At 35.0% G+C, this 15979-nt stretch overlaps 1 protein-coding gene across 3 annotated transcripts in view; it reads right to left on the reverse strand.

Moving 5' to 3' along the window:
• The window catches only part of MED13L (mediator complex subunit 13L), a 296777-nt gene that overhangs the window by 259095 nt on the left and 21703 nt on the right, over positions 1–15979 (reverse strand). For all 3 annotated transcript variants that reach the window (XM_072722903.1, XM_072722902.1, XM_072722904.1), the window contains exon 2: positions 4019–4256. In XM_072722903.1, the coding sequence (XP_072579004.1) occupies positions 4019–4256 (238 nt within the window). The remainder of the gene's footprint in view (positions 1–4018; positions 4257–15979) is intronic.

Genomic DNA, 15979 nt, shown 5'->3' on the forward strand with positions numbered 1-15979 from the left:
TTAGTGTATTATGTTAATCTCTAAAATTCAAATTGAAAATGTGCAAAAGAATTTAGTCAAGCAAAAAGAGCAAATGTATAATAAAATTGGCAAGACTATTAAGTTCAGTACGTAATCATCGCTATTTTTTAATTTAAATATATCTGTACCTTAAATAGAATGTCTAAGTTCCTAGCTCCATTTAGAATAAAATGATTTATTTTAATATTACTGCCTTCCTGTTCATGTTCATCTTGTATATTATCTTCCTAATTATGTTTCTTTCCTGATCAGAAACCTATGACAATTCCTCAAAAATCAAATTCAGTGCAAATTCCTCATCCTTACGTCAGCGCACTCATTATGGCCCACCTTCCCAGTCTTTCAGTCTCTCCTGACTATTTCACTAACAGCCTAAGCTCCAGACAAACCTGTTCCTCACACTATTTGTTCACTGCCAACAGGTCCTTTGTACAGGCTAATTCCTGACAAGGACAAGAAACTATTCTCTGTGCTGTTCTAAGAACTTTAACCTTTGTTATCCTTATACCAAGTTTACAGTGAGGAAAGTGAGGCAAGGATAAGTTACTTGATCAACGATACACAGCCAGCAAGCAACTAAGCAGGGATTCAAACCCATCCATGCTCTGAACTACTATGCCAGACAAGATAAATAGCAATTCTCCGACACGGGCCCAAATATGTTTATCCATGTGATGTGGATAGCCTATAAATGTATTTTAGTGTTCAATTTTATAGATACTTTAAGTATTTAAACAAAAAAATCTAGTAATTTAAAACTAAACTGTGGGTCTAACCTGCAGGATTATTCTCTATGAGGATACTTTACATATTAAATCAAAGACGGTTGCTCTGGTATTGTATTGCACTGTGAGGTTTCTTAGTAGAATGCTATTTTGGGTACATCGTAAAGACAAAGGGAACTCAAATAACATAATTAAAAAGCATTTTAAGAAATAGCAAGATGTTCCCACAAAAAAATGTTACAATAATGGTATCTTCATGCTTAATGTTTACAGGGCTCTGTTAAAATTTATTTTACCTAAAATGAAATGACTCTTACTTAAAGACCAAAACAGATTCCAAGATACCCTCAATTTGTATGACTACCAATTAAAAGACTTCCTTTGTATCTTTTTCTCGTGATCACTCTACCTGTCATACATATTCTCCCTCACTTGAAATAAAGTTGTCCTTATGCCATTCATTTTTCTAAATAAGTTCAAGTACTTTCTAATATTAAGTTGAACCACATAAAATTACCCTTTTCAACCACTCTTACTAAGTGATGGATACTTCACACGCTTTGATCCAGTAACATTCCCCAATCTGACATATCAAAAAGAATAGACATATTTAACAAAGTTATGACTGTTCCATCACTGGAATAGTTTCCTGGTAGCACACAAGAGAACAACAAACAGCTTACACTGTTTTCAGACTCAATAGGAAAGAAATTAAAAATAAAAAATAATCATTCTCATGAGAAAACATTCACAATATATTAAGTGAAAATGACTGCTGCAAAACAGTATGATACCAACTCCACTTACACATAAAAATACCAAATATTAAAATTCTGTTTCAGACTTCAGGATTTTTATTCTCTTCATTTGGCAGTTCTGTTTTTCTACTTTTCTCATTAAAATGTAGTGTTTCTGTGATTTGTAAAAACAGTTCAGAAAAAAGTCACTCTTTCCTTATTCTTTACCAAAAGGATACTTAATATATCAATGAAATATATGTACAATCTAAAGCAACTATAAAAATTTTATAGCCTACATCTTTTTGTTGACTCGATAACACAGTCCATGAGAAGTAACACAGTAACTCAATAAATTATTTCTAGGGATCCCTGGGTGCCGCAGCGGTTTGGCGCCTGTCTTTGGCCCAGGGCGCGATCCTGGAGACCCGGGATCGAATCCCACACGTCGGGCTCCCAGTGCATGGAGCCTGCTTCTCCCTCTGCCTGTGTCTCTGCCTCTCTCTCTCTCTCTCTCTCTCTGTGTGTGTGTGACTATCATAAATAAATAAAAATTTTTAAAATAATAAAATAATAAAATAAATTACTTCTAATAACATTGATCATTTTCTTTGTTGGTATGGACAAATAACTTTACCCCCCACACCAGGTAAATAAGTCTAATTAATAGTTGGGCTTGGTTTCATCATTATTATAAAGTGGTAATTTATGCTGCTAAAAAATAAAGACCAGACCAAAAAGTTAAGACATAAGGTATCAATATGGGGTAGAGAAATGGAAGATTAAGAATCAGAAATAATCTGGGACACCTAGGTGGCTCAGCAGTTGAGTGACTGCCTCCTGGGGTTCTGGGATCGAGTCCCGCATTGGGCTCCCTGTGTGGAGCCTGCCTCTCCCTCTGCCTAAGTCTCTGCCTCTCTCCTTCTGTCTCTCTCATGAATAAATAAATAAAATCTTAAAAAAAAAAAAAAAGAATCAGAAATAATCTTAAAAAATAAAGGATGAACAAACAAATATGCTATATTCCCTCTTCTACATGGGAAAAAACTTTAGAACAAAATATATGTTTTGATACTTAAATGGACAAATACAAATGTTATAATTATCTTCTGGGGTTATCTTATTTTTAAAATCCTGATAAATGGAATCCAGATGTGGTTAAACTCATTTTACCTCAATTTACTACTAACCTACATGAAATAAGCTTTGCTAATAAATATATATGTTCTGAGATTCTGCTGACTAACCAGCTAAGGAAGCAGTCTTACCCAGACTGGGTTCTTATATTTATAAACCAAGTACTCTACAACGTTTGCTTTGAACAGACAAATAGACCATAAGGTAAACAGCTCAATTAGTCCACTGTGGTTTACTGCCCTCTGGCTGTTGTGGCAAGGGATATCACAGATATAAAATGGCTGCAAAGGAAAGCTAGGAAGGTATCAAGCAAAAGTTGAAAGGAAATCCTTTAGGCATTTTCACACACCTTAGAACAGACCCTCAAATATGAAAGTTAGTTTTCCTCCTTCCTTTAAAAAAAATATTAAATATATCAACTAACAAAACATTTCAAACACTATCTGAACTTTTTCAGCCACAAAGTAACAAAATATAGAGTAGTTTGGACATAATAAAAGTTGGCTCTAGGAGACAGATATCAAAGAGTTAATGCACCACCCTAATTAAAGATTGTAATTAATTTTGATTTAGAAAAATTCTTAGCATACTAGATGGAAAGAAGTGAAAAATTCTGACCAGACATCCAAAGAATATTCATAAAATTTCCTCTTGTTATAAATCTGTAGTAAATATAAAAAGTAGCTTAGAATTATGAAATCTTACATTAATTCAAAGTTTCCAGATATCAGATGTAATCTGTAGTTAAAAATTAGGTAACACTGGAGCAAGTATCTCCTGGAATCACCTAATTATATAAAAAACAGGAACAAAACAGAGGAAAACTTGCCATATCAAAATTAGACCAGATTCTTTATATTAATCTTTCTTCAAAATACTATCCAATGTCATCTCATAATTTTGTCCAATAACGCTTACACAAATTTTGTTATCACTTTATAATTTTCCACCAGAGTTCAGCTGGTAATGAACCAAAACAGCCACAGTTCAAGAAAAAATAATTCTGTTCATTTCATTGACTTGCTTATTACTCACAATGCACTATCATTTTAAAACAGTAGATCTTGCCTTATTTCCACCCCAAAACACCCAGGAGGCACAGTATTTCCTTTAGTAACAGTGGTTCACAGATTCTGGTTCCTAGCATGACTGGAAAAGAACAAGATAATTTGGGGGGGAAAATATGGGAGTAGAAAGAAGAGAGTAAGAGTGAGGATGTTCCTTTTGAGACAGCCATTGAACACTTGGATTTTTCTCAGCAAGTCTTAATAAATTCTTTTTGAAATTTACTATTATTTATATATATATATATTACAAATTAATATAAATATATATATATATATATATATATATATATATATGACGCTAACAGTTTTTAAGAAAAAACAAAACACTTACCCTGCAGTTCATGATGTATTACACCCACTAGGTTGGGTTCATCACCCCACCAGAATATCCATAACTCTTTGCAATCTGGTTTGACATCTCGACGCCATACACACAGCAAGTTGGCTTGCAGACAGCGGATGAAACTTAACAGGATTGGATCATCTTGGGCTGGGGCTGAAATTATGGGTCCACAGTCCCCGTGCCCTCCAAAATTGTACCTACGCCATTTGATTCCCGTGAGTTCAGCCTGGAAAAAAACAAGAAAATTACAATGGTTTTGATATTTCTTCTTACAGAACACAAAAAACAAGCTTCCATACAGATAAGCAAATTTGCAATATTTACATTACTGCACATAAGATTTCTCTCAGTGAAAAATATTTGTCAATCTTCCTTGATTTTTTTTAAAAGATTTTATTTATTTATTCATGAGAGACACAGAGAGGGGACCGGGGGGGGGGGGGGGGGGGCAGAGACACAGGCAGAGGGAAAAGCAGGCTCCATGTAGGGAGCCGGACATGGGACTCGATCCCAGGTCTCCAGGATCAGGCTCTGGGCCGAAGGCAGCCCTAAACCACTGAGCCACCCAGGCTGCCCTCTTCCTTGATTTTTAAAAGGAGAAAAAACTCATTTCTTTCTATTAAGATTACTACATAGCTCTTTATATTAAATACCAAATTACTACAGATGATTATTTCCAGTTGAACTATTTTTACCAAAAATTTACTATCAAGTCCATCATATAAAACTATTTGCTGTTCATCCTTATTTGATTCATAAATTATATTTAGAAATCAGGTTAAGAGTTTAAAAAATAAGTTTGTAAAAGTGAAAGAACTTCTTTCAAAGGATCTCAATTTCTTCCCAAGCAGAAGCTACAATCTGAATCTTCTTTAATCAGGAAAGTGGTGAGCACACAGCTTCATAGTGTTTCATTATTAACCAAAGCAAGCTACTAATGAAACTGACACAAGTTATCAGCAATTTCTGCATGTTCTTTAGCATGTTACACACAGAAAAGCTTTGCTTCTAGAACAATTCCTTAATGTAGTTTTGTCTTGTTTTCTAAACACATTTTAAGGCATAGATACTAGAGACGCCTGGGTGGCTCAGCGGTTGAGCAACTGCCTTTGGCCCAGGGCGTGATCCTGGAGTCCCGGGACTGAGTCCCACATCAGGCTCCCCGCATGGAGCCTGCTTCTCCCTCTGCCTATGTCTCTGCCTATGTGTCTCTCATGAACAAATAAATATAATCTTTAAAAATAAAAAAATAAAATAAAACAAAGACACTAAACCAGCTGAGAGCAGAACCTGGATCTTCATTCTATTACCTACGTTTATATTTTAAATTTTCTTAAATCTTAAGAGGTCTAAGGAACTAAAATTCAAAGGTGTTTCAACACAAAAGATGAATTCCTTATTTAAATAGCTATAAACTACAACTATGTATTCAAAAGTGACAATAAAATGGATTCATAACATAATTCTGGACAAAACAGTCCATGTGTCCCCTGGCACTGGATCCTTACTCATCTTCCCCTCCCCACCCCACCCAAGTCAATTTCTGTCAATAGTTGTTTAAATAACTGCCAACTTAATAGTATGGCATGACCCTGTACTAATATGCAGCCCTTTCTCAGCTTAAAGGAAACCATTATCATCTATTTCATCCCAAGTATAACCTGGGGCCAGCCTTCAGGTTTGAACACCAGCTCCATATTTACTAGCTATAAGTAGCAAGTACTTAGTAAGTTACCTTAACTTTTGTCCCTCTGTCACCTCACCACGAAAATGAGAATAACAGTATTTACAGAGTTGATTAAACAAGTACGTATTTAAAATACTTATAATGACGCCTGGCACATGGCAAAAAATATAAGTGATACTGCTATCATTACTAGTAATGATAGTACATTTCTCTTTGTTCATACCCCTTTTGCATTTTTCTATCACACAAGTTCCTTTATTTCTTTAAACAAAAGTAATGTATATGTATGTCTGTGTTTTAAACAGAAAACCTACCTTCAATTTTTAAATAAATGTCAAAGAAACTAAATAAAAAGACTAAAAGGGGGCAGTTGAAATCAGAAAGGTAGAAGACTAATAACTTTGAAAGATATGAAAGATACCAATAAATATAAATTACTAATATTTACATTAACCATATTTGAAAGGTTAGAAAATTATGATCTATCAGAAATTTAAACATCAGATGAGCCAGTCCCCAAGAAATCTATGCACAGCAATTTACTCACTAGAATACTTTTACCTGTAACATCCAGGATGGTTCAGCAAACAAAATATTTGGCTTTGATTCAGAAGAATGGTTTCCTAATCCTAGCACTAACTTCCTATCAGTGCTTCCCTGGTCTCAGTTTTGATAAAGGGAAGCCATGGCCATCTGCTCTATATTCTTTATGGAGTTGTTCTAGCAAGTGACAGAATTCAGAAGGGATATAACAAGCCTACAAACTTAATCACTTCATAACTAATTCAGTTGGAAAAACTGGAAAATGTCCAATTATTTTAAAACAATTTAGTTCCTTTACCTTAAAGCTAAAATTAAATATCATTATACCAGTCTTCACTGGAAAATTAACAATGAAACACCATTTAAGCCTAACAGAGATAACTAAGCATAAAGTGAATGTTCAAAGACTTCGCTTTAAACTTCGAATTATTGTTTGATAAGACCAAAGACAACGTGGTGATACCGAAATACTGTCCAAAAAAAAAAAGAAATCCCTATATTGGACGTATATTCACTTAGACTAATCCCACCCAGGGAAGATATACCATGATCATGTTCATAGTTAAGAAGCAATTCCACACAAACTTCTTTTTTTCCCAAAGATTTTATTTATTTATTCATGAGAGACACAGGGAGAGGCAGAGACATAGGCAGAGGGAGAAGCAGGCTCCCTGCGGGGAGCCCAATGTGGGACTCGATCCCAGGACCCCAGGATCACAACCTGGGCCAAAGACTGACACTCAACCACTGAGCCACCCAGGTGTCCCTCCACACAAACTTCTATGGACCAATTTCTGACAAAAGCATAGATCTTCCAAGACTTAAAACTCTTTAATTTCAAAATTATGAAGAAACTCTTTAAAGTATTTCTAGATGCAAGTTATCCCAAAATGCAGTTATTTCTCACTGCCAAAGACAATCCATAATTATATTTAAGTTTAAAATTACACTTAAATATAAAATCAGTTTTTAAAATATAAATCAGGGGCACCTGAGTGGCTTGGTCAGTTAAGTGTCTGCCTTTGGCTCAGGTCATGATCCCAGGGCCCTGGGATGGAGCCCCATGTGGGGCTGTCTGCTCAGCAGGGAGTCTGCTTCTCCCTCTCTGCCTGCCTGCTCTGCCTACTTGTGCACACACACGGTCTTTCTGTCAAATAAACAAAATCTAAAAAGAAATAAAATATAAAATCAAAAGGATGAAATTAAAATATACAAGGAATAAATCCAGCATGCACATATACATAGTAACAATCATATAGAGAGAGATAGATATATGTAGTAACAACCACAACCATCACCTATTTACAAACAGTATGTAATTTCTAACATTAAACAATATACCAAGATCTTCACATATAATTTCTAATCTTCATAGACAGCTAAAGAAATTAGGACGCAGAAAGGTTAAATAATTCTCCCCTACCTACAAAGGCAGCAAATGGCAGATCCCAAATATAACTGGATTAAAAGCATAACTGCATTTAAAGCATAAATTCCTTCCCACTCTGCCATGCTGCTTCATAAGGCTAATGGTAAAAATTAGCCCTAGAGGATTATAAAATAGTACAAAGAAACTGTCATCAACTCAATTTAGCAATGGCAAGAGCTCATGGCCATACTTTCTAATTTAAGAAAGTTCATGAATCTTTCTTTAGTCTTCCTGAGGTATTAAGAAAACTAGTACAAGAGTGCCCACACACCATCCCATGAATAGAAGAGACTTTTTAAATTTCACTCAGATAATTATATGCCTTCTTTTACATATTACCACTATAACTATAAGACTATCTACACAAGCTAATTTTTAGAGGATATGTATAACAAACCAAGAAAAAAAAACAATTCTAATAAAAGCAAGAAAGATTGCAGGATTGCAGGGAAATTTTCTCATCAATGGCTAGCATCTATTGTATAAGTAGTCAAGATCCTCAGAAAATTGAACTTAATTGGTAGAGACTCCCCTGGCCTAAAGAGAAGGCGGCTATAGCTCAGAACGGTTGGAATTTAAAAGATTACAACAGAATCAGGATAAATACACTTTCTAACAGCAGGAATGTATTTAAAGAAAATTTATACTGTTTCTTAAGGTGCTATTCTTTAAGCACAATACATAGGAAATGGGCTGATAAATTCTCCCAATGGAAGTCATTTATTTGCACGGACCCATCACAATCAGAACCCACACAACCAACAGTATATACCTGCAGTGTGGCTCCTCAGAGTTAAAACTATATTTAGTGGTTATCAAACAGAGCAAAAGTAACAGGCCTTGATATGAATGAACTCAGGGTGTAGTACCATAGAAAGAACACTGGCTGGAGGGCAGAAGATCTAGGTTCAAGTCCCACTTTTTCAACTACTTATCTATATATGGTATTAGGAAATCTACTCCATCTCAGGAATCATAGCTTCCTGACCTGTAAAGTGATATGGCTGACCTAGATATTATAAATGAGTTCAAGTCTCCTGGCCCAGGCTAATTACATCCCACTCACAAAGGCAACTTGTAAATGAGACTGAACTCTTAATTATATGCCTTAGAATTATCAGCAGGAATAGGAGAGCTGCCAGAAGATTTGGATTTTCAAGAAATAGGTAAGCGAAAGACTTCTCAAACAAGAGAACAACTACCTTAATATCAATCCTGAGAAGGATTCTAGGAAGGTGTGCAGAAAAGACGGCTGTGATCATCAGGGACTAACCTAAGGGCACTAGGAAATTCCAAATCTGCCTCACCTCACAACCTCCTGTGATAGGGTTACTATGCTAGTACAACAGGGAAATACAGCAAACATATTAAATCATCCCTCAACTTGAGTCACAGAAAGGAAAAAAGTCAGGGATAATAGAAAACTTCTGTTAAAACATAACTAATCAGCTCCAGGTAAAGACACCAGGGTAAACACACACATCTGCTTTTGCTCTGTCTTAAATCCCTCTAAAACATCAGTAAAGAAATTGTTTTGTTTTTCCCTTAAATCATAAAACCAGAATGGTAGGTACGAGAGGAGATGAGAGCACCAAGATTTTGAGAGCTAAGAAGCTGATGCCCAAGAGATAAAGAAATTTATAAAACCTAAAAAACTGAATCCTAGCTATGGAGAAAGGAGAGATAAAACCCAATTTACAGGACACCTGGGTGGCTCAACAGTTGGGCGCCTGCCTTCGCTCAAGTCATGATCTTCCCCGGATCCGGGATCGAGTCCCACATCAGGCTCCCTGGGAGGAGTGTGGTTCTCCCTCTGCCTATGTCTCTGCCTCTCCCTCTCAGTCCATGTCTCTCATGAGTAAATAAATAAATCTTTAAAAAAAAAAAAAAAAAAGCAAAAGGTCCAGATTTTGAAAACCTTAAAAGTAACTATAAGCTTAGTATTTAGAAACATTTAATAAGTAAGAATTCAGATAATCAACAAAAGGGGATGAAAATGTTTGCCTTTAGAAAAGGTAAAATAGGGGCCAGGAGCAGAGGAATATTATTCATATAAGCCTTGTAGAACCATTTGCACTCTTAACTATGTAAGAATACATTTCTAATTTAAAAAAACAATTACCAAAATGTAATAATAAAATATATTTAGTGCACCAATAAGTCACTAATATTTATTAAGAATTCACTTCTGGGGAGGCCTGTGTGGCTCAGCAGTTAAGCATCTGCCTTCGGCTCTGGGCATGATCCTAGCATGATACTGGAGTCCGGGGATCAGGATCCAGCGCCGCACTGGGCACCCCAGAGGGAGCCTGCTTCTCCCTCTCTCTCTCTCTGTGTTTCTCATGAAAAATAAATAAAATCTTTTTTAAAAATCCACTTGTACCATTTTACAGATTGATTCTACAAAATTTCTAAGCTTAAGAATAATTCAGTATCCCATAAATTGTGTTGCAAAAGTCAAAAGGTTATTTGCCACATCTTAACAATATTGTGGTGCTGTTTCTTTTCTCCATTGTTAGAATACTAAAACTTCAATAAAGGGTCATCTGACCCTTGATTTTGGCTCAGGTCATGATCTTACAATTATGAGATTGAGCCCCCACATTGAGCTCCACGCTTAATATTCTCCTTTTTTTCCCCCTCCCCTCTCATCCCTCCCCCTCTCCTTCTCTAAGACAAAGCATAAACAAAAATAAAAAATCTTCAATTAAGCAAAGACATACTTCCCGTTACATGCTCCCTCTCACCTAGGTCTGCCCAATTCTTCCTACCCATACCTAAGCAGCTTGCCAAGGATTCATTTCCTCTGCAAAAGGGCTGAGGGCAACAGGACACTGCGCCTCCCATGTCACTCCCATCTAACATATTATTTCCACATTGTGAGAAATGCAACATAACTCTCCATACAATAAAGCTGTATATCAAAGATGTCCTCTAACGTGTATATTTTTGATGATTCATAATAACTTTTTTCCTAAATTGTAATTTCCTTATAGCCCTGTTTACCAATACTAACTCAAAAACATAAAGATAAAAAATGGGAAGCTGGTTTAGCAAAAGTATGAGTGAAAAAAGCTCAAAGATTTTGACATTTAAGTTTAATATAATTAAACAATGTGAAATAACTACTTTAAAGTTACTGCCGTCTTAAGCTACATTAATATAAACAGAGTATGCAGATCCTACACAACAGATCTTACATAGCAAGTCACTAATCAATATTGCTTTCAGCTCCCAGCTCCAGTTTGAGAGAATCTAGATAAACTACAACAAATTAACATATGAAGGTCAAGGTTGGTGAGGAAATGGAAACATGTCATATGGCTAGAAGGTTATATGGCTTCATGTTCAAACCTTTCAAGCAAATAAACATGGTAGCAAAAAATAAAATAAAGGCACAGTTAAATTAAGCTGAATGAATTTAATATGGAGTTAACATTCTGAATAAATCTGTAAAGTCTTCATTTATATGAAAGACTCCTATGTGGAAGGTGGATTAGATTTGTTCAGCACTGACCCAAGTGATAGCAGAGAACTGATGATTAAAACAACAGTGAGAGGTTTCTCAAGAAAGGCACCCTGGCTGAGATCCCTGAGAAGCAGAAGATATGAAGTGTTAAGGAGAAGCTGTTAATACTGGATGTGGTTTCAAACATCAAAGGGTTGTCTGAACAACAGGATTTGTAAGATTCCTTTCAAACCTTAAATATGAATCTCAGACTCTTTCCTTCCAATTATAAGATTTTTTGCCCCTAATATCATTTGTATTTCAGTCAAGTAGTTCAAGGGGCTGAAAAACTATACCCCATGGGTTGGCCAACTGTTCTTATGAATAAAGCAAAACTTTATTGTAAAGTAAAACAACTTTGTCCATTTATTTACATGTTGTCTGTTGTTCTTTCCACATTACAACTAGTTAGAGCTGAGTAGCTGCAACTGAGACAATACAACCCACAAACCTGAAATAACTACTCTGATCCTAAAAAAAAAAAAAAAAAAAAAAAAGTCCGCTGACCCCTGAACTAGGATACTAGGATAATACACACAAACAAATTTAACATTTAAAATATAAGCAGCACCATAAATGTTGTTCTACCATAAACAACTAGACAAAAAATATGAAACTACTACTTTCAAACACTGGACAAAAAAGGTAGCACAGAGCTAGGAAAACAAATGAAGTAGGCCCTGCAATGGCTGAGGCATCTGGAATTTATGAGAACAGATCATCAAAAAGCTCTATGGAAAAATAACTCCAGATATCTCATAGTTAAGATATCTCTAGTAAGAGACCTATCACTCTAACAGCTCACATTAAGCTGGGAGACAGTCTAGTTCTAAACAGTCAGGGTGAAAACACTGTTAAAACATCTTTGGCAATAGAGACCACAGAAGGGCCATGCCTCAAAAGTAAGAAACTAGGCATATGGTAGCATCAAAACTGCTCTAACCCACCCAAAATAATCAAGTCTCAAAAATATGATCATCACTATCACCATCACTTCATCTAGAAGTAACTTAATTGCCACCCAAAACAAAATTCAGCTCTTTCAGGAAAGAAATCCAGACTTTCTTTTTTTTTTTTTTTTTTTATTTATGATAGTCACAGAGAGAGAGAGAGAGGCAGAGACACAGGCAGAGGGAGAAGCAGGCTCCATGCACCCAGAGCCCGATGTGGGATTCAATCCCGGGCCTCCAGGATCGCGCCCTGGGCCAAAGGCAGGCGCTAAACCGCTGCGCCACCCAGGGATCCCGAAATCCAGACTTTCAACAACATAATAATCACAAATCCAACAGCCAATAAAAAAATACCAGACATTCAAAGATGTAGATAGATAGGAGAAAAACCAGTGAAAAGAAACCCAGACATGAAAGTGATGATGATATCAAAAATCATTTTACAACAGCTATTTTAAGTATGGTCAAGAATTTAAAGGAAAAACCAAACTTAAAAAATGAAAAATATAAAAGCATAAAAATTTCCAAACACAAAATTAAAAACTCACTAAATAAGTCTGACAGTAAATATTAGGCACAGTCCAAAAAAAAAAAAAAAAAGTTAGGAAACTTGACAACATACAATATAATTATACAAGTTGAAGAACAGAGAGGTTTTTAAATTGAAATAATAAAGTCAAAAGCAGAATACTATCAAGCACTCTAATATGCAGGTAATCAGGGTCCCAGTATCCAAAGGCAGAAGGGAGAATAAAAAAAAAAAAAAAGTTTTTGAAAAATAGCCAAATTGTCTCCAAATGTCATGAGAACAATACTACATCTTAGATCCAAAGAATTCTGTGAACCCAAAACAAAACAAAAAAAAATCTAAATTAAATTTCTGATCATCAGTGATAAAAAAAAATATCTTAAAAGCTGTCAAGAAGGAAAAAAGACACATTTAATAAGGGAAAACAAACACAGTATTTACAACAGACTTCTCAACAGAAAATATGCAAGCCAGGAAAACAACAGAACATGCTGAAGGGTGGGGGGGGGGGGGTAGGTCCATATTTAGAATTCTAGATCAAACACAATCCTTCAAAAGTGAAGGTAAAATACAGACTTCTTTTTAGATGAACAGAAACCAATGGAATTGCACCATAAGAAATACAACTAGAGGGATCCCTGGGTGGCGCAGCGGTTTGGCGCCTGCCTTTGGCCCAGGGCGCGATCTTGGAGACCCGGGATCGAATCCCACGTCAGGCTCCCGGTGCATGGAGCCTGCTTCTCCCTCTGCCTATGTCTCTGCCTCTCTCTCCCTCTCTCTGTGTGACTATCATAAATAAATAAAAAATAAATAAAAAATACAACTAGAATGCTTTTGAGAAAAGTCTTCAGATACAAGGAAAATATCAGATGGAAATCTGGATCCATACAGAAGAATGAGTACCTGAGGTAGATAATATATAAATATAAAATAGTTATTTTCTCATTTTTTAATTTCCTTAAGACAAATTAACTCTTTACAACAAAAATAATGCATCATAGATTGAATACAAATATAGAAAAAAAAATATGACAACAGTAGCACAAACCCAGAAAGAGAAAAATGGAGGTATACTGCTCTAAGGTTTTTTACATTACAAATGAAATTTAATAATACTTAAAAACTGTGAAAATTTAAAAGATGCATATTATAAATCCCTGACCAGTCCCTAAAAAGTAAAACAGATTATATTTAAGATGCAAACATTGAAAATAAAAGTGAATCATAAGAAAAAAATCAAATAATCCAAGAACAGGCAAGATAAGAGGGGAAAAAAGGGAACAAAAATAGATGGGATAGAGAAAAATACCAGGATAATAGACTTAAACACAATCATCAATAGAATTATATCAAACACAAATAGTCTATTATAAGTAAAAAACATCAATTCTCAGAATAAGTAAAGTTTTAAAAGGCCCAACTATATACTGTCCACAAGAAATGCACTTTAACTATAAAACAAATTCTAATACAAACAATAAGAGAGCTAAAATAGGTAGATTAATAACAAAGTAGACTCCAAGAGAACTATAAAGGAATAAAGAGGGAAATTTTGTAATGAAGTGTCAATTCTTCAAGAAGGCATATATCCCAAATGTGCAGGCATCTAACAACCAGGCTTCAAAATATATGAAGCAAAAACTGATATATCTAAAAGGAGAAACAGACAAATCCAGAATTATAATTCAGCAGGCTTCCTCTCATCAACTGATAGAAAAAGTAAACAAAATGAATAAGGTACATAGAAAACATAAGCACCATCAACCAACATAACCAATCTGACATTTACCAGGAAAATTATACTAACACACTCAACAGAATACACAAGTTTTTCAAATGCACATGAAACAGTCACCAAGAGAAAACATATGCTGTGCCATAAAATAAATACTGATACAGTTTTTTCGTTTTTTTTAAGATTTTATTCATTTGAGAGAAAATGAGAGCACAAGCAGGGGGAGTAGCAGCAGGAGAGGGAGAAGCAGACTCCCCACTGAGCAGGGTCCCCACCCCACCCCGATTTGGGGCACGATCTCAGGACTATGAGATTATGACCTGAGCTGAAAGCAGGCACTTAACTGACTGAGCCGCCCCAATATATTTTTTAAAATTAAAATTTCTGAACAAAATTAGAAAGTCACAAAATATCTAGAACACTTCCTCTTCTCCACAAAAATATGGAAATTAAATACCTTTCAACAACACGTAAGACAAAAAAGGAAATCACAAGGGAAAGTAGAAAAGATTTTAAACTGATGGATTATGAAAACAAAATACACAGAAAAAATACAGGGTACAAATAAAACAGCGCTCAAAGAGAAATCTGTAGCTTTACATATTTACATTAGAAAGGTATAAAATTGCTCCAAACTTCTTCCTTCAGAAGCTAAAGTATAAATTAAACCAAATGTAAACTGAGAAAAAAAATAATGAAAAGAGAAGAAATGAACAAAATATAAAAGATACTAACAATAAAGAAAACCAATAAAGTAAAAAGCTATTGTTTTTGTTTGGAGAGTTTTTTGTTTGTGTTTGTGTTTGTGTTTTTTTAAGACTTTATTTGAGAGACAGTGCCCAAGCAGAGGGGAGTGGCAGAGGGAGAAACAGACTCCTCACTGAACAGGATCCCAGGACCTTATTAGGATCATGACCTGAGCCAAAGGCAGACATTTAACCAACTAAGCCACCCAGATGCCCCCTGTTGTTGTTTTGATTAACCTTGAGAAATTTATTTTATTGATTAAGAAAAGAGAAAAATAGACAAATTACTAATATCAGGAATGAAAACAAAAATTATTTCATATCTTAAAGACAATGAAAAGATAATGGAATTATTATAAACAACCTTATGCCAATAAATACAGCTACTCATTAAATGGACATATTCTTTAAAAGAATTACCAAACTAAAACAAAAAAGTTAAAAATATGAATAGCCCTAAATCTATTAAAGAAATGGAGTTCATAATTTAAAACCATCCTACAAAGTATTCTCCAAGGCAAAATGGCTTTACTAGTGAATTCTATAAATACCACCAATCCTGCACAAATTCTTTCAGAAAACAAAGGAGGGAGGAGCTAATTCTCAAATCATTTATGAGACTAACATTACAACCCAAGACAAAGATATTGCAAGAAAAGAAATCCACATGCTAATTTTTCATGAACATAGATTTTTAAAAGATTAACAAAATATTAGCAAATCAAATCCAACAATGCATAAAATGGTTAACACACACAGGGTATATCTTGGAAATTCAAGCTTAGCTGAATGAGTTCAAAAGCCCATCAATGTAACTTGAAC

The sequence above is a fragment of the Vulpes vulpes genome, chromosome 10, assembly GCF_048418805.1.
Source record: "Vulpes vulpes isolate BD-2025 chromosome 10, VulVul3, whole genome shotgun sequence".
In the NCBI taxonomy this organism is placed as follows: Eukaryota; Metazoa; Chordata; class Mammalia; order Carnivora; family Canidae; genus Vulpes; species Vulpes vulpes.